The 23348-nt window shown below is 46.0% G+C and overlaps 1 protein-coding gene and 1 non-coding gene across 3 annotated transcripts in view; both read left to right on the forward strand.

The window, feature by feature from the left end:
* The first annotated feature begins 263 nt into the window (after positions 1-263).
* The window catches only part of HAUS6 (HAUS augmin like complex subunit 6), a 63266-nt gene continuing 40181 nt past the window's right edge, over positions 264-23348 (forward strand). The window contains exons 1-6 of one of the 2 annotated variants that reach the window (XM_040359946.1): positions 264-681; positions 3734-3829; positions 10091-10169; positions 10317-10446; positions 13259-13406; positions 21786-21848. In XM_040359946.1, coding sequence (XP_040215880.1) covers positions 560-681; positions 3734-3829; positions 10091-10169; positions 10317-10446; positions 13259-13406; positions 21786-21848 — 638 coding nt within the window. In that variant the 5' untranslated portion in view covers positions 264-559. The remainder of the gene's footprint in view (positions 682-3733; positions 3830-10090; positions 10170-10316; positions 10447-13258; positions 13407-21785; positions 21849-23348) is intronic. The other variant, XM_040359937.1, reaches the window with a different exon arrangement.
* LOC120925395 lies at positions 21054-21184 on the forward strand. Its single transcript, XR_005746670.1, has one exon.

Here is a 23348-nt window from a genome sequence, read left to right on the forward strand (position 1 = left end):
ATAGTGGGATGTAAAGCAAACTCTGGGTGTTGAGCAGAAGCTGTATATGGATGGAGGACTGGCGCGACACCCTGTGGTATTTCAATGACAGAGTAATCTCAGCCCATAGCAAAGTTGTCCCAAACTGGGACGCGCACGCGCCACGCAGCTAGGCGACGCCTGCACGCCTTCGTCTCTAATTAATTCCCGCCCATTACTGTTTCCCGTCCCGCCATTGGCTGACTAGATAGAATACACTTCCACCTCTCCCAGTAGAGGGCTGTGGCTGCTCTGTCAGCTGATTGGTTAAAATGCACGGTGCTGTTTTGGCGGTTCGGAGAAACATATAAAAAAAAGATGGCGGCGTCCTTTTCTGCAGGAAGAAAAGTTTTCAGTGTTGGAATGAAGAGGAAGGAAACCGCGGACCAGTGTTTGGCAGCCAGCGCGTAGAGCCGCGAGGACACCGTTACTATTGTGGCCCGCCTACTGCTCGTGTTCTCCTCACAGCGGGACCTTCCTGCTTCTCTTTCTAGTTCGTTCTTCTCCGGTACGGTCCTTTGTGTGTTCCTTGGCCGGAGGAATGCAGAGCTCCGCACGATCCCAGCCCACCTGGAGGAAGGAGCACCTGTGGATGTATCTGCAGGCTCTGGGCTTCGAGGCCGTTGTAGCCAACAAAACGCTGGACCATGTGTCCTTCGCAGCGTAAGTGTCCTAAATCTACATGGGATTGTACTTTTCTTCCTGTACAGGGACCAGAGCTAGGTCATACCTGTCTTTGTTACTGGTGACAACATCACTATACAGGCCACAAACCTCCCAATTTCCAGTGTAATTTCTCACATGCGCTCAAAAGTGGGGGACTGTAGAAATAGGTGCTTGGGCTCCCCCTCATTCCTATCAGAAGACAGATGGATGTAAACAGACTTAACTTATGTCCACGTATACCTGCCTCTGGTCCCATCTAGGTCTGGAAAACCGAATGGATTATAGCTGCATCCATTTTCCCAGACTGGATCGGTGGTAGCTTGATGTAAATGGACAGCAGAATCGGTTTACATCTGGTCACCTATAGAGCTGCCAAGGGCCCATGTCAGCTGGGTACAAGCTGAGCAGGTATGGCTGTCGAAACACTTGGATGTGTCCAGATCTGTTGATCGGAGCACAGCCTGTGAAAGGAGCTGTAGAGTCCATTCACTTTAGGTAAGCTGGACCTGCATTGGGCAGCTTTTCCACTGCGTCTGGTCCTGTTTGAAAGAAATTTGATTTTGATTTACTTTTGCCAAATTGGATTCCTAAACTTTTGTTGATCAGCAGCCACTGATTAAAGCTGAGTTCCAGCCACTTTTACATCTTGATCTTAAAGTGGATGTAAACACTCCGTACACCCTGTTAAGGGAACAGCCTCGGATGATACATGGGGTATCCCTACATGGGTTTTGCATGTATATCTGCTGTCTTCACATTTATACACTGTTTAGATTGTGTTAGATTTTCTCGCCCTGTGTGATGTCTGGGCATACAGCCAAGATGGCAAACATAGCTGATTGGAGGAAAGGCACATGCCACTCATCATAGGCAGAGACACCCCAGAGGTTTTGTAATAGGGCCAGCTCCCTGTTAATCTATTTTAGCAACCTCCACTGACATAAATTTAAAGCGGGGGTTCACCCTTAGAGGGCACTTTTCCCCCTTAGATTCCTGCTCGTTTTTACTAGGGGAATCGGCTATTTATTTTAAAATATGTGCAGTACTTGCCCGTTTACGAGATGCATCCTCTCCGTCGCTTCCGGGTATGGGCTTCGGGAATGGGCGTTCCTTCTTGATTGACAGTCTTCCGAGAGGCTTCCGACTGTCGCATCCATCGCGTCACGATTTTCCGAAAGAAGCCGAACGTCGGTGCGCAGGCGCAGTATAGAGCCGCACCGACGTTCGGCTTCTTTCGGCTACGAGTGACGCGATGGATGCGACCGTCGGAAGGCTGTCAATCAAGAAGGAACGCCCGCTCCCGAAGACCCATACCCGGAAGCGACGGAAGAAGATGCAGCTCGAAAACGGGTAAGTACAGCTCATATTTTACTACAAATAGCCGATTCCCCTAGACCGAACGAGCAGGAACCTTATGGGAGAAAAAAAAAAATTTCATAAATGGGTGAACTCCCGCTTTAAGGCTGCTTTTATTTAAAGTGTCAGACTTTGCCAGGAGTTATTAGGCTGGTAACAGAGTAACAGGTCAGGAGAGAGCTATGGGACTTGGCTCTTTGAAGGGAGAGAACAAAATACTGCAGATATATGTGCCCAGCTCAAATTTCATGAATTGGGTTAACATCCACGTTAGACCACCCCTCATGTTTTAAAAACATTTTCCCCAGTCTTCCAGGACAGCCCTTAAGATGAGTACTAACTGTTTTTATCTAATTTTTTTGTCCTCTTTACCTTTTTTAATGAAGCACATAATCTACTTCCGTCCTAGCTGCCCAGGGCATCATTTTCTTCCTGCCCCCTGCTGCCTTCTGGGATGTTGCCATTCAGGCAGCACAGTAGGAAACCGATGGTGAAGCCTGAAGGCCCCACTGCCGGTTTCGCTTAGAATAGCAGTACCTGCACTCGATCTGATGGACGGATTGGGCTGCCTGACTTCGGGGGCTCCCTGTACAGGCAAGTGCCCTTAAGTCAGCAGCTACAGTGTATGTAGCTGCTGACTTAAAAAAAAAAAAAAAAAAATGTTTGCTGCTGAAACACCTATTCAATGTATTGTGATAGGTTGGGAGTCCTGCTATCTGAGCACAATGTCCCAGGGGACATTTGTATTGATGGATCGTTTACCACACTGGCTGAATGGGGGGAGTAACTAAATATCTAGGGTCAGCTTAACTGTATAATTCCCTAAGGCTGGCCATACATGAGTCCTTCCTAGCCAGTCTCCCCCCCCCCCATTTTGCCATTCTCGATGTGGATGGGGGGGACTGCAGCACTCTTGTATTCTATCAATGGGGATATTTCACCTGTTGTCAGAATACTCCTCAGCTTTGCCGTGCTGGTCAGTTTTATTTCCAACAGGCTGGTTGTGCACAAGTCAGTGGCTAGATGTACTTGTGTAGAACTAACCTGGCCATACATGGAAAGCAATTCAGCTGGTCCCATCTGCACCAGCCACATTTCAATCCACGTACTGTATAGCCAGGCTCAAAGGGTCACTAAAGGAATTTTTTTTTTTTTTTTGCTGAAATGACTGTTTACAGGGTATAGAGACATAAAAGTTAACTGATTCCTTTTAAAAATTATTAAAAATAGATTAAATTCAATCATATAATGTGCCTCTAGTTTCACTTTCGGTTTTAAACTGGTTTCATGTTTCTGTGAGGTAAAGAGACCCACCGAACAAAAACAAACAAATCCAGGGCAGTGTTTTGTTTTTAAAATGAATCTGATTGGTTCTGAGGAGTTTTAGACACACAGTAATGACAGCTTAGACCACCGTGAGAAAGCTCCCAGTACTGTGGTTATAAGGAGCCAGACAAGCAGGAAGTGTGGAGATCACAGCAGAATTACAGCAACTTCAAAGCAAAAACGAACAATAAGGACATGAAACCAGTACTGCAGTAAGGTAAAGAAAGTTATTTAGCTAAAAAAAAAATTCCTTTAGTGATCCTTTAAGACAACAGTATCATATTCTTTTGCCACTTTTTTATGCCTCAATTTTCAATATTAATGTTTTAATGTCTCCTTTTACTTTTTTTAATCTACCCCCCTCCAGGAACATGTTTGACAAGCCCAATAAGGATGCATTTTATGTGGTTTTACACTTTCTGTTTTCGAAGCTCAATGCTGTGCAGTGCAAGGAGGTTTTCAGGTAAACTATATATTTTAAGTACTGGTTATTCTGTATACTTTTGCACTCTTAAAGTCTTATGGCCCATATACACGATCCGATTTTTCAGATCGTTGGTACAGAGCTTTCAAGAGCCGATTGCGACAACTCATTGCCTGGAGTGGGGCTTTAAATGTAAACTCGGCACTTCATATTACTAATGTACCTGTATGGAACCATATCCTGTTTTGTATTGCTTCCTTTGTGTAAAAACCCTGGTGTTCCTGCCAGTCCCTCTGCGTTCCTACCAAAAACTGACCACACTAGGCACGCAGGCACAGCTTAGTTGGTAATCCAGCTGTGCTGAGAGCTCAGCATGCTCTCCAATGTTTATACTTGTCCCGACACCCCCTCCTTGCACAGCTTTTTACTGTTTAGACCAATGTACTGCTGTTTTATCACCCCCACCCAGCTCCTTATGCAGCTGAGCCAGCAATGTCCACCAGCACCCCGGCTCTCCCTCTCCCTCCCCATTGGATGGATTCTGTCAATCAAAAGCTGTGACATGGGAGCAGAAGGCAGGGCCAAGTCCCCTTGGTCTGTGTACATGGACGCAGCAGCAGGACTAGAACACACTGGTGCCGCCATGGGAAGCTTTCTGTGGGGATACCTGCTGAAGGGGGGCAGGGACAAGCTTTTTCTTAAAGTGATTTTTAAAGGATTTAAAAATAACAAATGTCATACTTGCCTGCTCTGTGCAGTGGGTGTGCACAGAGCAGACAGGATCATCCTCTTCTTCTGGGGTCCCCCCTGCCTCACTGGTTGTGATTGACAGCAGCGGGAGCCAATGGCTACTGCTTCTCAGCCAATCAGGATGGAGAGTCTCATGCACATCGCTGGATCTATGCCTCGGTGTTTGAAGATCTTTCCTATACTCTCTTCTTGCTGGAGCATCCATTGATGCTGGCTGCAGGGAGATCTTTTGTTGCTGAAAGAGGGGGTGGGGTATTTTTTTGTGGGTGGACCATTGTTGCTAGGGGCATCTATTGTTGCTGGATGCATGGGATCTAGTCCCCCCCCCCTCCCCGGACAGCTACTTGAGGAGATTGGCTCCGCCCTCTACAGGAAACACAAATCGGATACAATTTAAAAGGCCCCTCCCTTTCCTCTGACCGTCGGTTGTTTTGTGTTTCCAGGAGCACAACGTGTTTTTGTTTTTTCCTAGGTCTGGTAACTGTGGTTGGTGGACCCCATTCTCTGGCATCCAGTACTGGTTGTGGCCAAGTCCTGGGTTTATAAGTCACGGTTTCTGCCAGAAGGGTTCCCTAATTCGGAGGTACATGCTTACCTAGTGTAAGTGGTGGCCACTTCAGGTCCCCCCCCCCCCGCTTTGCCTGGTGGAAGCCTTGTCCTCCTCGGCTCGCGTCGGGCGTACTTCCGGTGATGCGTGTTAAGGAACACGGCATAGTACTCTGAGGCCATGTCTGGGACAGCAGCCTATTTCTCCGGCTGTTCTCCAGTCACCACATGGAGCTTGAGGACAGGCCTGAGGATGGAGCACCTGCTCGGATTGAATCAGCAGCAGCCTCCGGTTCCCATATTGCCCCATGGTAAGCCCTTGTCTGATTATACAGTAGGGGATTATTTTCTTCTTTTTTTTTTTTTTTTTAGGACATATCTGTAAAAAAGAAATGTGGAAACTGTAGAGCCAGGCTGTCCGATGAATATAAAAACTTTTTGTGAGGATTGTATTCCATCTAGGGCTAGATCAGAGACTACCTCTTTGAAAGAGTTAATGTCTTCTATGAAGGTTGTAGCCTCCTTCCGGTCTTTTAATGACAGGGCAGCAGGTCTGGGGCCTTCATCTGGTCCCAGAACTCGAGAGCCTTCGGCCTCAGACCCCCCCTTCCTCAGTCCGAGACCAGTGGTTCGCACTATGCCTCTGTCCTGGAAGAAGGGGAGAACCCGAGCTCTTCATCTGATGGGGATTACGCATCAGTGGAGGAGGCGGGTAGCTCTAAGTATCTTTTTTTTCCAGCCGAGGATATTGATTAACTTTTAAAATCGACATGTACCTCGGAAGAGATTGAGATGCCACAGCAAATCCAATCTGTGCAGGATAAAATGTATAGGGGTCTTCAGGGGCGAGAACTTTCCTGGTATACCAGTCACTTAAGAATGATTCTTTCAAAATGGAAGGAACCTGAAAGGAGGTTGTTCCAGTCTGAAGGCACAAAATATTTTCTTTTCAATCTGAAATTGAGGAGACTTTCTTAAGCTAGATGCCACTGTTGCAGGTTTCTAAAAGGTCAGACCTGTCCAGACTCGGGTCCTTTAAAGGGCAAATGGCCGGGAAGGTAGACTCCTTTCTGCTTAAGGCCTCGGATGCTTTAGCTTTATCCTTGGGTCCAGCTGTAGCAGCCACCTGTGTGGCTAGGGATTTGGACGTATGGGTTCAGCGTCTGATCTTCTTTCATCTGACGCCCCCAAAGAGGAAATTAGGGAGTCTCTCCCACTCACTGCCAAATCGGTGGCCTTTGCTGATGCAGCCTCTGAAAACTGCAGCTAGGTCTTCTGATCTCATTAATTCAGCTAGGCGAGCAATCTGGCCTAAATCTTGGGAGGGGGACCTTGCCTCCAAGAACAAACTCCTGCGGCATTCCCTCTTTGAAGGCAAGCTCTTATTCGGTTCCTCTGAGAAGTTAACAGTTCCCTTCTCAAGGGTATAAGCAGCCTTTTTTGTGGTTTCCAGAAGAAGGTTCCAGTACAAGGTTAACTTTAGAACCAACGGGCGAAGAAAAAGTTGTCTTTTAACAAAGATAAGCAAAAGGGGGACTCTCTTTGCTCCTTCAGCCCCTTCCAAAAATCCCCAGTGATGCCAGGATAGGGGGAAGGTTGTCCCATTTCTTCAAAGAATGGGTGGAGATTTCCAACAATTCCTTTATTCTTCAAACATTGGAAAGGGGTTACAGGTTGGAATTCAGGAGTCCTCACACCGAATCTATTGTGGCCAGAGGTCTTCATGGTTGCCCTGGATCTTCCAAGGCCTTTTTTCGGATACAAAGTGTATCGATCGTCCCATAGCTGGACAATTTTCTGATCTTTGCCTGAGACAGAGTCCCTTATCTGGGATCTGCAGTTGGTCTTGCGAACCTTTCAGAATCTGGGGTGGAAACTCAACCACCAGGCGTCTTGTCTGGTGCCCTCCCAGAGCATGCCTTTTCTGGGCTATTTAAGACTGTTGCTCAATTTTTCTTCAGAGGAGAAAACTTTGAAACTTCTTCTCTCCGTGCAGGCCTTCTAATTGCTCCCACAGACCTCTTCGGCGGATCATGCATATTAGGATTAACGACTGCAGCTATCCCAGGGGTGCCTTAGGCCCATTTGCACTCCAGACCCCTTCAGGCGTTTCTCTTGCGCCATTGGGATCGCAGGAAGGATTCTCTAGATTAGCTGGTTCAGCTTCCAAGAGGATTTTCTCAATCTCTCCTGGTGGGAGCAGCCGTAACACCTGCAGGGAGGAAAGAACTGGGTGCAACATGTTCCAGTAAAAGTTGCTACAGACGCCAGTCTGGGGCTTGGGTGTGCGCACTCAGGGCTGGCAGGCCCAGGGAGCCTGGTTGCCATAGGAGGCAGGCCGCTCCTTGAATTTCAGGGAACTGCTAGCTGTAGGGAAAGCTCTCGACTCTGTAAGAGGGTCTGTTCAAGAGACCTATTTTCTCAGACAATGCCACTACGGTGGCGTACCTGAACAAGCAAGGGGGCACTCGTTCGTAGTCACTTCTAACACTGTCACAGTAGATTCTGTGATTCTGTCATGGGCAGTAATCAATGTCACCTCAAGCAGTCCACATCAGTGGTTCAGAAAATCCTCATTTTGCCCAAATTATCTAATAACTTTCAAAGATCCCAGGAAGTAGTCCTGCCCAGTTTCTGTACCTTTCCCAAGAATGTGGAGGATATATATATATATATATATATATATATATATATATATATATATATATATATATATATATATATATTGCGCTAAACGCGATGTTAACGCAAACCCATGTTAACGCCGTCAATATTTGTATCGCGCGATTAACGGGGGTGGACGTGCAGAGGCGCGGCTTACCTTCTCGCTGGATTCACAGGCAAGTTACTCACCTTGTCCCTGGATCCAGCGATGCCACCCCGCTGTGTGATCGAGCGGGTCCTCCTCGCTCGGCGGGTCCTCGCTCGATTCACAGTGCCTGTGTGCCGCCGATCTCCGTTCCCTACGACGCACGGGAGCGGAGAACGGCGCCAAATTCAAAAAAGTAAACAAACACAATACACACAGTATACTGTAATCTTATAGATTACAGTACTGTATGTAAAAAATACACACCCCCCTTGTCCCTAGTGGTCTGCCCAGTGTCCTACATGTACTTTTATAAAATAAAAACTATTCTTTCTGCCTGAAACTGTAGATTGTCCAAAAGTGTCCCTTTATGTCAAAAATGGTTTTAGATCAGCTAGAAAACAGCGATAATAAATTATAATCACTTGCAGAATTGTGCGATATTTGTGGGGAAATTCGTCATAAATTAGATTAATCGTGAGTTAACTATGACATTAATGCGATTAAAAATTTTAATCGTTTGACAGCACTAATTAAAATATATATATATATATATATATATATATATATATATATATATATATATATATATATATATATATATATATATATATATAAATTTTTATTTTTTTTTTTGACGTAAAGAGATGCCTTCTGCTTTTAACTAGAGAAATACAGTGGGTTTAGGAGTTCCTCCCAGCTGTTAGTATTGTTCAGTGGCCAAAGGGGTCCAAAGCATCTAAAAAGCTCTATTGCTAGATGGATTAGGGAAGCGATTTGTGAAGCTTACAAAGCGTCAGGTCGTATCCCTTCTAGAATTGGGGCTCACTCTACAAGATCTTGCTTATCCTCTCAACTAGCTGTCCTGGAAGATGAGGGGGTGGAAACTCCCGTTAGTCTTACGATAATGGTATTTCCTGGAACCTTCCAGGACAGCCTCTATATTTTTACCCTATTCTACTTTCACCTGGTGGTGTTTTTTCCTCTGCCGAGTGCATTCTGGAGGTTTGCTTGATCTTCTAAACTGAGGGTCAGAGGAAAGGGAGGGGCCTCTTAAATTGTATCTGATTTGTGTTTCCTGTAGAGGGCGGAGCCAATCATCTCTCGTAGCTGTCCTGGAAGGTTCCTGTCAACACCGGGGTTTTCTTTACTCTCTGGTAAGACATACCACATGTGGCATTATTTGCCTGCAGATAATCTTGCTATGTGTGGTCACTTGAAGAGCTGTAGCAGTCTGTTTGGCATTAATCAATAAAACGGCAGAAGAAGAAATTGAGCTACCCCCCCATGTTTTTTGTTTTGAAAATGTTTAAATTTTTTTTTAAACCAAACAATACTTCCTGCTGACACCAATTGTGGAAGAGGGTTCCACATCCTTACTGCCCTGATAGTGAAAAACCATATGCAGCTTAAAGCGGGGGTTCTACGGGTGTGTCTTTTTTTTTTTTTTTTTTTGGAATCTGCCGCTCTTACCTTGTAAAAGTTATCACTCATCTGTCCCAGTCTTTTAGCCTGCTCCCTTACTAATCGCCAGAAAAGAAGATCTTTTAAAAATCGGTGATGGACGTTTCCATCTTTACTGTGGGCACTGTGAAGCCCAGCTGCTGTTCCTTCCGGGATGCGGTGAATGCTGACGTCCCAGCATTCACCGCTATATCCCGTGCATGTGCAGTGTTGAGACATAGTGCTGGTCGGGGGAATTCGAAATCCACAGCTCACAAAAGGCTCAGGTACAAAGGTAAGGATGGCGATTTAAAAAAAAAAGGAATCATTACTATCAATGGCTGGTGGTTTTAGACGGCCAGAGTTGTAATTTAGGGTGAACCTCCGCTTTAAGGTTAAACCGCTTCTCCAATTTCATTGAGTGGCCCTGTTTCTTTTTATACTCGAGACTGAATAGCTTTCTACCTACGCTGGGATCACCATTGATGTATTTGTATATCACTATTGTATCTCCTCAAGTGTCTTCTCCAGGAAGAATGCGTTTTTAGTGCTTGGTCGTTTCTCGGAACTGATGTCCTCTTCCCGTTACATTTTTAGTTATTTTCTTTGCCCTCCTCTGTACTTCAGTTTGAACACCTCTTTCCTGGAGGATTGGTGTTCAGAACTGGATGGTCAAGTTTGTCACTTGTGTTGGTCTTTGCACAATATTTACCTACCTTTTTTTTTTTTTTTTTTTTTTTTATCTCTGCTAGACATTGTTGGCCTCCACGGGACAAGAAGAAAGATGCTGAATTTAGGAAGGCATCCTATGACTGGCTAAGAAAGATTTCTGTAAGTATTTTATTTCATCTTTGGTTCTGTTATTACAGTGACTATAACTTCCTTTTGTTCACTTCTTCTGCTTACTCATCTCCCAACAATAGTGCATTGAATTTAAATGTTTGGTGTTCTGTGTCCTAATTGTGCTTTTCCCTATAGGAAGATGCTGGGAATGGTTTTCCGCAAGTTGTTGCATCCATATTTCTTTCACCTGGCGGTCCTAAGTGTGTTCAACTCTTGTACTTTTTTGCCAGACATGTTATGTTGCAACATATTAAAAGAAATGAAGGTAAGTTGGCTTGTCATAAATGGCATGTTTGTATTCCAGTTTGCACTTCTTCTGCACTGGGCTCCTCAGTTTGATTCTGACCTGTGCGTCTGCATGTACTCCCTTTTGGTTGTGTGGGTTTCCTCCCACACCCCCAGCTTGCATGCTGTTGCTAAAATTGGTGTGTTGGCGACCGTAGATTTTAAGCTTCTTATGACAAAATTTTATAAATGCTTGTAATGAATACAGTCCCAGCTTTGGAAGGCCCCTTCCTGTTATAGTAGTACTAGCCCTCTTCAGTGCTACCCTGTGTCCTCCACTGGTGACCTGTCGTCTTTGTTAGTGTCCAGTGTCATGCAACCATTTCCTGTGGGCCCAGGCTGTCAACTTCATACCCACTAGGGTTCCACATCATATTGCAGTCCAGTCTTATAGTGAAGTGCTGCATAGAATGGTGTTCGCATGTTACACTGTGGCATTGAGGACTGCTAAACCGAGGTTTTTCTTTAACCACTTTCCGCCCGGCCTATAGCAGAATGACGGGCGGTGGTTCAGTTATCCTGACTGGGCATCATGACATCCAGCAGGATAACAGCCGTCACGCGCCTGTGGGGGCGTGCATCGCGGTGATCAGTGGTGCGGCGTGTCAATCTGACACACCGATCTCCTGATGGAGGCTCTTTACCACATTATCAGCCGCGTCCAATCACGGCTGATCGCAATGTAAACGGGAAGAGCCATCGATCGCCTTTTCCTCACTTGTGTCTGACACACGAGTAGAGGAGAGCCAATCGGCTGTTCTGACAGATGGGGGTCTGTGCTGATTGTTCAGTGCAGGATGCCGCCAGGACCACCAGGGATGGCCACCAAGTATGCCACCCTAGAACACCAGGGATATGCCAATCTGTGCCCATCCTTGGTGCTGCCTTATTGGGGCCCATCGGTGAAGGAGAACTTGCTTTACAAAATGTTATAACGGAAACAAAAGACATTTTAAAGAGTTCTTATTTTTTGCTAAAAAAAATAACCTCAGGTGATCAAATTGCACCAAATGAAGGCTCGATTTGTGGGAACAAAATTATAAAAATTTTGTTTGTGTACAGTATAGCATGACCGCGCAATGGTCATTTTAAACGGTGCTGAAAATTGGCTTGGGTAGGTAGGGGATGTAAGTGCTTGGTATTGAAGTGCTTAAAGGAGTTGTAAAGGAAAAAAAAATTTGCCTAAAATTAATGTCTGCAAGGTAGACAGAATAGTGTAAAGATTCTGTTAAACGAGTAAATACCTATTAAATACCTTCATCTATATCACCTCGAGTTCTAGTTTCTGTTCGCTCATTCACTTCCTGGTTTACATCGCTCGTTCATGTAAGAACTACATTTCCCAGTATGAACTGCGGCACGCCCAGTAATTCACACCTCCTTGAAGTCTAACACGTAGAGCGTCCTGCCGCACAGATGTAGGGCCAGATTCAGAAAGATCAGCGGATCTTTCTGCTGGCGTAACGTATCTCATTTACGTTATGCCGCCGCAAGTTTTTAAGGCAAGTGCTTTATTCACAAAGCACTTGCCTGTGAAGTTGCGGCGGCGTAGCGTAAATCCCCCTGCGGAATTGTAGGGGTATCCTTTAAAGCGCCGAACGAACTGCGCATGCGCCGTCCATGGAATTTTCCAGTGTGCATTGCTCCAAATGACGTCGCAAGGACGTCATTGGTTTCGACTTGAACGTAAATTACGTCCAGCCCCATTCAGGGACGAGTTAGGCAAACGACGTTAAATTTTCAAATTGCGACGCGGGAACGACGGCCATACTTAACATTGGCTACGCCACCTAGGGGGCATGTTTATCTTTACGTGGCGTATCTTTACTGCGACGGGCAAGCGTACGTTCGTGAATCGGCGTATCTACTAATTTGCATATTCCATTGAGTTCGGCGTAGAAGTGCCACCTAGCGGCCAGCGTAAATATTGCACCCTAGGATACGACGGCGCAGGCCGTTGTATCTTAGGCAGTTTTAAGTGTATCTCAGTTTGAGCATACACTTAAACATACGACGGGCTTAGATTCCGAGATACGTCGGCGTATCTCTTTGTGAATCTGGCCTGTAGTTCCCAGGAGGGGGTGAGCACGGTGGTCAGTAAAATCGGACAAGCAGGAAGTGAACCGAGAAGAAATGGAGGAACTTCTGAGCAAAAACAAACAATGAGGAAGTGAAAAGAGGAATGTCTGCAGGTAAAGGATGTGTGTGTGTGTGTGTGTAATATATATATATATATATATATATTCCACCACCTCTGGCTCAGGCCCTTTGGTACCTGCTCACCACAATCACTTGTAAACACAGAAGTCCGGTTTCTGTGTTTACAAGTGACAGCTCTGCACTCTGTGTGTGTGTGTGTGTGTGTGTGTGTGTGTGTAACCCCCCTGAACTCTTGCACTCTGTATGTAATACAATCCTGGTATTTAATGCCCCTTTAAGACTCTCCTAGTGTTTGTGAAATCTGACCACACCCACTATTTGGTGTGATTTGGAGGGTGTGTGTCGGAGAGATAGATAGATAGATAGATATATATATATATATATATATATATAATTTTTCCTTTTACAACCCCTTTAGGGTTGCTGTATGCTTCATGTGACTTGCGACGAAATGTTTGAATAAGCTATTTGTCTTTGATATTGCTACAGTTCCGCTGCATGAAAACACTGGAAGCTAACTGTTTTCTGTCAGGAGAAATGATATAAAGTAGTGTTTCTACATTTTTCTTGGAGTGTATGTATATGCAGGTTGGTTTGCTTAGGATTACAAAAAAAAAAATACTTTCTTGTAGGCACAAGTTCCTACATTTCTGATTCCCTCCAGCTTCAAATTCAAGACCCAGAAAAGGCTTTGGCGAGAAATAAGGTGGCACGTAAAAGATACCTGCAAACTCTGCAGAGGGAGAATGTTATGATTAAGCAGTACCAGGAGAAAGCACAGTAAGTAGTATTGGAAAATACAGACTACTTTATTGTACATCATAGAGCATCTTATGTTCATTATAAATAAGGTTTTGCTGCCAACATCAGGTAATTGCACGCTGGAAAAAAACGGACTCCTCCCTGTTGGGCAAGGCTTCAGTTTTTATATTACATTTTCTCTAGTCTTCCAGGACAGTCTCTTGAGACCTTGGGCTCCTCCCTCTGGGTCAGGAAACACGCACACCCCTTTCTTTAAAAGGTGGTCCTCCAGGCCTCCCTCCTCAGTTATTGTGTTTCCTACCAGAAGGGAAGGAGCACGCTAGGGACCTCAATTCCCAGGACTGTCCTGGGTAGGAGACCCTGGCTGGACTCTCCTCTGCCTGCGGCACCCCTCTGTTCTGGGTAGAAGAGGTGGTCGCCGTTCCCATGGCTGTCAGTTGCTCAGAGAGCAGGACTCCCTGGTTGACTCCAGTTTTCCCAAAGCCCTGGTACCTGTATCAGGTCGTCCTTGTGGCAGTGCTGGGCAAGTAGCTCCGGTGGGGGTGCTTGCAGCGGACCGGCGTGTACAGCAGCGATGGCAAAAGACGCTGGCTTGCCATGCCGTTCCACGCTCTAAGCATGGACTTCCTCCTTCCGGAAACGGCGCTGAGGGGCAGGGTCTCTGCATTCCACCAGGCGGAAGTGCTTCATGGGCGTAACGGTGTCATCAAGGAGCGCCGCTGCATACAGTCCCTTCCTGCTAAGCGGCGCAGTGTGGGATAATGGGCACCCGGAGCGGTGCAAACAAGCTCGACGAGGCCGCGCAGACACCAGGGGTGATGAAGGAAGCCGGTATGGCTACAGACTCCGGGTCCACCGGCTCGGGCATCTCTCAGGTAAGGTGGCAAGGGTGGGGCCATACCTTACACTGGGAGATTAGGTCTTTTTTTCTTGTGGGACCTTGCTTATTCCCTCCCTGGGTGGGGAACCTATGGTGACAGGTTTTCAGGCACTTCTTTGGCTGACTCAATCAGTGGTGTAATGGGTCAGGGCAGGTTCTAATTTGGTTACTGTCCCTATTGTTTGGTTTTAGGTAAAAGCTCAGGACAAGACGCCGGTTCAGATACCTAAGAAGAAATGTGCTGTTTGTGGGGCTAAGTTAGGCTCGAATTGGAGGAAGCCAATATGCCCAGATTGTATCGCCAATCTAGTCAAAGATGACTCAGCGGCAGAGTGTCAAAGTCCTGGCGTCGGTTAAAGACGAGCTGGCATCTACCTTCCAGTCATTTAGGGGTATGATGGATAGGGTACAGATGCCGTCCCCCCCTTTACAGGGCTGCTAGTGCACCATCCTTGGCTGAGCCCTCAGTGGTAGGGATAGAGCAGGATGAGGAGGCAGGAGGGTCAGCGAGGGAAAAGCCTTTCTAGATCCCAGACCTCCTCTCAGGTGGATTCAGCGTCTGGCTCTGAGGTGGAAGAAGATTCCTCCAGGGGGACGAGGTACAAACTATCCCTTGATGTAGGGGATTTATTAAAAACCATTTACGAAACATTAGAAATTGGAGGAGCCAGTCAATTGTCCAAGCACGACCAGATGTATCAGGGGTGCAGTGCTCAAAAAGCCAGGGTATTTCCCGTGCACAAATCGCTTATTGAAGCTCTTTTTTTTTTTTTTTTTTTTTTTTTTTTTTTTTTTTGCTGGAGTGGGAGCAACCGGAAAGAAGACCTTTCTTTGCGGGGAATCTCAAACGGAGGTTTCCTTTGAGGACGATGCTTCCCATCCATGGAACAAGGTTCCAAAATTAGATGCGCCTTTGGCCAAGGTTTCTAAAAAAAAAAACTGACCTGGCGTTCCGACCTGGGGTCGCTGAAGGATCCCATGGACAAGAGGAGTGAAGTACTGCTCAAAAGAGCCTGGGATGCTTCCGCAATAGGGTTAAAGCCAGCCCTTGCAAGCCACCTGTGTGGCCAGGAATTTGGAATGCTGGCTTGGTCAGTTGCAGGCTCACATTTCTGTTGGCACTTCCAGGCAGCAGATTTTGAAATTTCCTTTGCTGTTAAAAAGCAGTTGGCTTCCTAGCCGACGCTTCAACAGTCGGTTAAGTTGGCTGCTAGGTCGGCAGCATTAGTAAACGCAGGCAGTTTGGTTAAAGACTTGGACGGGTGATGCGGCATCAAAGTTAAAACTTTGCGGCCTACCGTTCTCAGGGACCATTTGTTTGGTGCAGGCCTCCAGGAGGCATTGGAGAGAACACAAGATAGGAAGAAAGCCTTCCCAGAAAAACGAGGTAAACGTTTTTTTCGTGGCTTTTAGCAAAATCAGAATGATGGAGATGCCCATCCCAAGAAACATTGGTCAGGTCAAAAAGGGCGAGGTAGAGGAATCCTCTTTAATCCTCCTCAGGCCACCCCCCCCCCCCCCCAAGTCCCTGTGATGCCCACGTCCCAGTGGGAGGAAGGCTGGGAGAGTTCCTTCCACTTTGGACAAAGTCAACATCAAGCCTGTTCGTGCAAGACATGAACGGCTACAGGCTAGAATTCGATTCTCTCCTCCCCCGATATTTTTGGTTACCAAGGGACCAGAAGAAGGCTGATGCCCTAGGTCTCTTACTAGGGGACCTATTGGACCAAAAAGTCCTGATTTGGGTTCCCCAGGAGGAGGGCCAGGGGGTATACTCAAGTTTTTGTAGTGAAAAAACCTGGGAAGTACAGGTTGATCCTGAACCTTCGTCCTCTCAACAAGTTTGTAAGGTACAAGCGTTTCAGGATGGAGTCAATATTCTCAGTAACGAACCTTCTCTTCCCAGGTTGTTTTGTGGACCTAAGGGATGCTTATTTGCATGTCCCTATACGTCCGGAATGTCAAGAATTCCTGAGGCTAGCGGTACAGGGAGGTCCGCTAATCGGACACTACCAGTTCAGAGCTCTACCCTTCACTTTCTTCCTCTCCAAGGATCTTCTCCAAGGTCCTGGCGGAGGCACTGGCACCTTTGAGAATCCAAGGCATCACAGTGGTCCCTTATTTGGACGACCTCCTGTTCGTTGCCTCCTCAGGTCCCCAACTAGAGAAAGATCTAAAGTCACAGAGCTTCCTGCGGTCTCTGGGGTGGTTAATCAACGAGGACAAGTCCCAGTTATCTCCATCACAAGAGGTCCTGTATCTAGGCTACAAAATCTCCTCCGTGTCGGTTTTTCTCCCCAAGAAGAAGGTTCTGAAAGTGGAGCAAGCAGTAGGTTGCCATGATCAGAAGTGTGGTGAGAGTTTTGGGACTGATGTCGGCCTGTTTCCCGGCAGTGCCATGGGCCAGGTTACATCAATGTCCACTACAGAACCTTATGCTGAGGTATTGGGATGGCCAAAGAAGGTCTGGTCCTCCCCATGCCTATTCCATCCAGCATCAAAAGAACCCTGTGGTGGTTTACCCCCCCCCCCCCCCCCAAAAACCTGGAAAAAGGTTGGTCTTGGGATCCTCTGGCAGCCATAGTGGTAACAACCAACGCCAGCAGGCAAGGTTGGGGAGCCCACCTGGGGGCCCAGTGGTCTTGGTTACCCCCGGAAGCCCATCGGTCCTCGAATCAAAGGGAGCTCTTGGCAGTTCTAAGAGCCATAGAGGCCTTCCAGTCTCAAGTAGTAGGTCAACACCTGCAAGTGAGGACGGACAATGCAACTACTGTTCCTTACATAAACAAGCAAGGAGGCACGAGGAGTCCGGCCCTTCAGGTCTCGGCAGCCCAGATTTTGAACTGGGCCGAAGCGAATCTAGCTTCTTTGTCAGCGATACACTTGAAGGGCTCACTGAATACACTAGCCGACTTTCTCAGTCGGCAGCCCATAAACTAGGACGAATGGTCCCTCAACGGGGAGGTGTTCAGAGATAGTGTGTCTCTGGGGGCAGCCAGAAGTGGACCTCTTTGCTGCAGAAGTAAACAAGACACCAGAATTCTTCTCTTCACCCACAGGACCGAGCTACAGGAATAGATGCCTTTGCCAGCCCATGGCATTAGTCTGGCCTATGCCTTCCCTTTGGTGAGGCTGATTCCCAAGGTCATTCAGAAGTTCCTCAGGGATTCTATGGACCTGATTATGGTTACTCCGTTCTGGCCCAAGAGGCCGTGGTTCGCCAGCCTAAAAAAAGTTGGCCCTTTGTCCACCATGGGCATTTCTGGTCAGGGAAGATTTAATATCCTTGGGACCGATCCTTCACCCTCTGGTAAAGAATCTGAAGTTGACGGCGTGGTTTCTGAGGAACATTGTTGAAGGCCTATGGTTTCTCAGATAAGGTGGTTGGAACCCTTTTGGAATGCCGTAAACCGGTAACAAGAGCGATCTATTCCAAGGTCTGGGAAAAAGTTCAGTTCCTGGCTAGCAGAGCAAGGTTTGGTTCGTCCAGGCATCCCAGCAGTGCTGGATTTTCTATAGTCAGGGGTGGAGATGGGGCTTTCCATCAGTACCCTTAAAGTGCAGACAGCAGCCTTGAGTCTTTCTCGAGACTCCTCTCCAGCAAAATCGTTTCTTTTTTTTTTTTTTTTTTTTTTTTTTCAAAGCCGTGACTAGGTCCAAACCTTTGAAGGTTAGAGCCTGCCCCACCTGCTTAAAGCCCTTACCAAGAAGCCTTTTGAGCCCCTGGAGAAATCTTCGCTGAGACGCATCATCCTAAAGACGGTTTTCTTAGTAGCAATCACATCGGCTAGGAGGGTCAGTGATCTACAGGCATTCTCGGTTCGGGAGCCTTTTTTGGTGGTCCTAGACGACTGAAGGATGATTCTAACGGATCCTAGTTTTTTGCCCAAGGTGGCCTGTTTCACAGAACCCAGGACATTGTCCTGCCAACTCTTTGTTCCTCTTCAGGAGATGAAGGGGAATTATTTAGTTTATTAGATGTTAAAAGAAATCTCTTATTTGGAAACCACTAAAGAGTTTAGGCGTTCAGACGCTTTTTTTGTTAATTTTTCGGGTGCCCGTAAGGGTTACGGAGCATCCAAGCCATCCATCGCTAGGTGGCTTAAGATGGCGATAGTTGAGGCTTACCAGTCAGGGGGTAAAGAACCACCTTTGGTCAAAGCGCATTCATCCTGGACAGAGAGCCGGAGGCTCCCCGGAAGAGATATGCAAAGCAGCAGCATGGTCGTCTTTTTCAACATTTGCAAGACACTACCGTTTAGACCTACTGTTTGGATAAAGAATAAGCCTTTGGAAGGAAGGTCCTCCAGACAGTAGTCCCACCCTAAACAAGTAAGTTCTTATCTCCAGGGGCTGTCCTGGAAGACTAGAGAAAAACCAGAGTTGGGCTTACCGGTAACTCTGTTTTCTAGGAGTCTTCCAGGACAGCCGGGTTTTTCCCCCACCCCAGGTTAATGTATAACTATAATAATGAGCTAACGGTGTGTTAGTGTGTTTGTCTTTCAGGTCCTTCTGGTAGTTCTTGGGTTAACTGAGGGAGGCCTGGAGGACCACCTTTTAAAGAAAGGGGTGTGTGTGTTTCCTGACCCAGAGGGAGGAGCCCAAGGTCTCAAGAGGCTGTCCTGGAAGACTCCTAGAAACAGTTACTAGTAAGCCTAACGTGGTGTGTTTTTTTTTTTTTTTTTCTTCCCCTTTGGTGTCTGAAGGTGACGTAAATGTCTTGCAGCTTTCTGTTCAAAAATGGCTAGCTTCTCAACGGTTCAGTTTTTCCCAATCCATATCCTACACCTTGTTGGCACTCAGAGGATTGATACATGGACCCTGCAGGGATGGCCTGCAATGTTGCTGGTCAGCACTGGATCCCACAGAATGGAACCTTGACAATGTTATAGTAGGGTGCAGGGCAATGATCCCCAGCTGGCGAGTTCAGTGTGGTGGGTTCTTTTTTTTTTTTTTTTTTTTTGTGAAGGCCCTTGTGGCAAAAGCCCCGCCCTTCGGTGTTTCTCCGGGCTCTCCTGCCTCATCGGGGACCTGAGGAAAAAATCAGCTGCCGCCGCATGACTATCAGAGATTTCGGTCTCTGACCGTTGGAGGCCTGGGCGCGACGTTATGACGTCACATCCAGGCCACGCTTGTAAACAAAGCTGCGATGGCGGCTGGAAAGCATGGGATCGTGAATACATTTTTTTTGATCTCATGCTCTCCAGCCTGAAGGAGTGTTGTGGGTCTTATTGACCCTGCATATCTCCATAAGGAGGACCTGTCGCACAATCCTATTACAAGGGACGTTTACATTCCTTGTAATAGGAATAAAAGTGATCAAAAATAAAAAAATGTAAAGAGCCCCTGTCCCAGGTAGCTCGCACACATAAGTGAATGCCATTCAAACCACATATGTGAGGTATCGCTGTGTGTTGGAGCGAGAGCAATAATTCTAGCACTAGACCTTCTTTGCAACCTGTAAAAATTGTAAGCGTTGCGCATATATATATATATATATATATATATATATATATATATATATATATATATATATAATTTTTATTAAGTTTAGCGCACATTTTAAAACGTGACTTGTTGGGTATCTATTTACATGGCTTAAAGCTGAGGTCCCGCAAAAAAATAATAGCCAGTAGCTACAAATACTGCAGCTGCTGACTTTTTTTAATGAACACGTACCTGTCCAGGGTGCCTGCAATGTTGGCGGCAGAAGACGAGCAGTCTCTCGGCTGCCATCCTCGCTAAAGGAATCGGAAGTAAAGCCTTGCGGCTTCACTGCCTGGTTCCCTACTGCGCAAGTAGCTTGGCGGGTTCCTAGTGGTCCCCGCTGTCTCCTGGGAGGCACTGGTCCCAGAAGGCGGTGGGGGGGACGGGAAGTGGAGCGACTCCGGTGGGAGTCTCTTCCCCGGAAGTTGGTGAAAATGTCAATGTGACACGGGGGGGGGGGGGGGGGGTTTCCAAAAAAGCGGAAGTTCCATTTTTTGCGTGTAACTTCATCTTTCACATTTTATATAAAAAAATTGGGCTAGCTATATTAATGAAGAGGGGGTGTTTTTATTTTTTTATTAAATCCTGACTCTGTTTGCGAGTGTCTTGCAAAATGAGCAGGATTCAAGACTCTGCATTGTGCAGTACTGCATTTGGCCAGGGGCGCCGGTGACACTTTGAGCCGTTCGGAAACACTCCGTTTCTGAGTTCAGCCAACGATGATCGAAGTCTGTCCTGTGCTTCGACATCTCTGGTCACATACAGTATTGCATGCCATAGTCAATGTGGAATAAATTATTTTTGTTTCCATTGACTTCTATGAAGAAACTGTATGATATGTGAGTGCTTTGGATTACAAGCATTCTGGAATGGATTATGCTCGTAATCCCAGGTTCCACTCTATGTTTGGGTGTTCTGAGTAATTTTCTAGCAAAAAGATTTTACATGTAGGGGAGTGCCAGTATGGAAGTGTTTTTAAAAGCAAACGTCACAATACTTTTCACAATATTAGTGTGTGTCTCGCATGCCTAATGTGAATGGACACAGGCTAACAATGAGCTGCTTCTACAGGCAGGAGCAAAAGTCGTGCAGCTTTTTTTTTTTTTTTTTTTTTTTTTTTTTGAGACCATTGTTTGTGTAGTAATAAAAATAGCTGATATTTTTGTACATACCAGTTGAATGACTAGTTTCTTGGTTTGATATCTCTGTAAGCTAATAGAGGCGAGTGCAATATTCATCTTCAGTTTGTGTAAAAGTTAAGGTTGCATGGTACATATTCAGTGGATGTATGTAAAATGTGGGGGATTGATACACAGATGGAGATGACATCTGCTCCATTTGTCACAAAATCTCCCTAGAATATAAATGCTCTCTGATGCCTGGGGCGAAGTAAGAGAAATCGTCACGGACAGATACGGGGCAGACACGCGCTTATTTTGCTTAAGTGTCACCAATTTCACAATCGCTTTTCTTGTTGGATCCATAAGCAAATGGTGTTGCAACACGTCTGCTCTGTCCTAGTTCTTTCCCAGTGTGCTCTGGGATACAGCAGCCTCCAGGGTCTCTCCCCCAGTGCCTAGTTGACACTTTAAATGCTTCACTAACTTGCTATAAATGCTGTAGGTGGTGTTATAGAGCATTCCTATTAAAATTAATGGAGGTGCCTGACAAGCGTTGATGCCTCATGAAAGTGACATGCTACTTAAAGTGGAGTCCCGGCGTAATTTTTTTTTTTTGGGGAGGACCTCCACTTTAATTTTTAACATGACACAGTGCTACTTCTCCAGTCTGGACCACACTGTGTGGTGCCATTGTAATATTTAAGGGTGTTTATGAGGCTTTAAAAATGCTTGACACATGGCATTGATGCATGTGTGAACAAGCCCTAAGACCTGTTTGTACCAAAAAAACTGTCATTACAGAAGTGATACTTGGCTGAGGAGAATAGCGGGTTAAATCCATATACTGCAGTGCTGTTAAATGGTTTGTAATTTTGAATGTGTCTGATTAATTGTATTTCTCTTTGTAAGGTTGCTTGTAAAGCAGATAAGGGAGTTGCGGTCTGAGTGTGGGGCTTTGCAGAACCAGTGCAGGTAGGTAACTACTTAACTTGTTTTAACCTTAAGTGTGTGTCTGAATTCTGAAGTTGGGTGGTGGTTTCTTGTTTAAAAAAAAAAAATTCAAGCATTAGTTTTGCCTGCTCTTCTTACTACTGTTGCATTGGTGTGTGTTGGGACACATCGAGCTTCGGCATCTTTGAGTGGACCTGTTGTATGGATTGGGTTGTCCATGCAGAGAGCGCTGTTGCCTTTTTCCATTTCTAAAAGGTTTTTTATTAATGGTAAACAAGACAAATTTGGAGTGTTAATCTCCCTAATGGGCACCCGGCAATTTGCGAAATCGGCTAGAGGCTACATGAGTGGGGAAAATGTGAACCTATTCGTTAACATTCCTGGTGGTAATTCTGAGTCTGGCATGGGGTTAAATTTCAGTACCCTAGCGGTAACCCCAAGCCACACATGGGATTGCTTCTCAGGATCCTGGTCCAGGTTACTTACCATGTCCCATGTCGCTGTGTCCTCTGCCCAATGTTCTGTTCCCTGCGAGCTTCAACTCGTGGGGGCGGAGCTCAGTGTCAAATCATTTCACGTCCCTTTTGTCCCTAGTGCTTTGTTCGGTGCCCTACATGGAGATATAGAGATTTCTTTCTGCCTGTAAACTTGAGATTGCCCATGACACCCAAAGGGTGTCCCTTTATGTCCAAAAGTGGTTTTGGACCAACTAGAAAACGGCTATAGTAAAAGCCCATACACACGCTTTTTTTTTTTTTTTTTTTGGTCCGGATGTTTTATCGGACAATTGTTGGAATTTCCGACAACAAATGTTGGCTGTACTTGCTCTCAAATTGTCTGACAAAACGTGTTCCGTTGGATAATCTGATCGTGTACACAAGTCCATCGGACTAAAATCCAAAGTATAAACGCACATGCTCTGAACCAATGCTAAACATCCGACCATGCCAGAAGTTGCCCAAAGGGTGTCGATAAAGAGCTGAAAAACCGCATGGTTTGTATGTTGGCTGAATGTTCTGCCGTGTATGCATACCAAGTTCATGGCCAACGCCCCGTCACACAAAAATCCACAGAAAAGTCAGATCGTGTATGAGGTTTTAACCACTTGAGGACAGATGCGTGCACCAATGGGACTTTATTGATTTATCATGTACAACAGGACACATTTATTTACTTGTTGCATATTATAGGATAAGTTGTGTAATTACACATTTCTCCATAGCGCCCCAGTACACTTTTTACCACGCATCAGATAGAAGTCACATACACTTCATCACTTTCTAGGGGAGCATCTTGGCACATATTGTGTTTGGGACCTTTACATGGGCACCCAAATTATAGATATATATTTGGCGCAGAATTGTTTTTTATATTTGCACTTAAGGACAGAGCCTGTTTTTCAGACTTGAAGTTTTTTTGCTAGGAAATACTTTGACTTTTTTTCTAACACCCGAGAGCAGGGGTCTCCACTGCAGCCCAAGGGCCAGATGTGACCCTTTGCTAGCCTTCATCCGGCCCTTG

The sequence above is a fragment of the Rana temporaria genome, chromosome 1 (genome assembly GCF_905171775.1).
Source record: "Rana temporaria chromosome 1, aRanTem1.1, whole genome shotgun sequence".
Classification (NCBI taxonomy): Eukaryota; Metazoa; Chordata; class Amphibia; order Anura; family Ranidae; genus Rana; species Rana temporaria.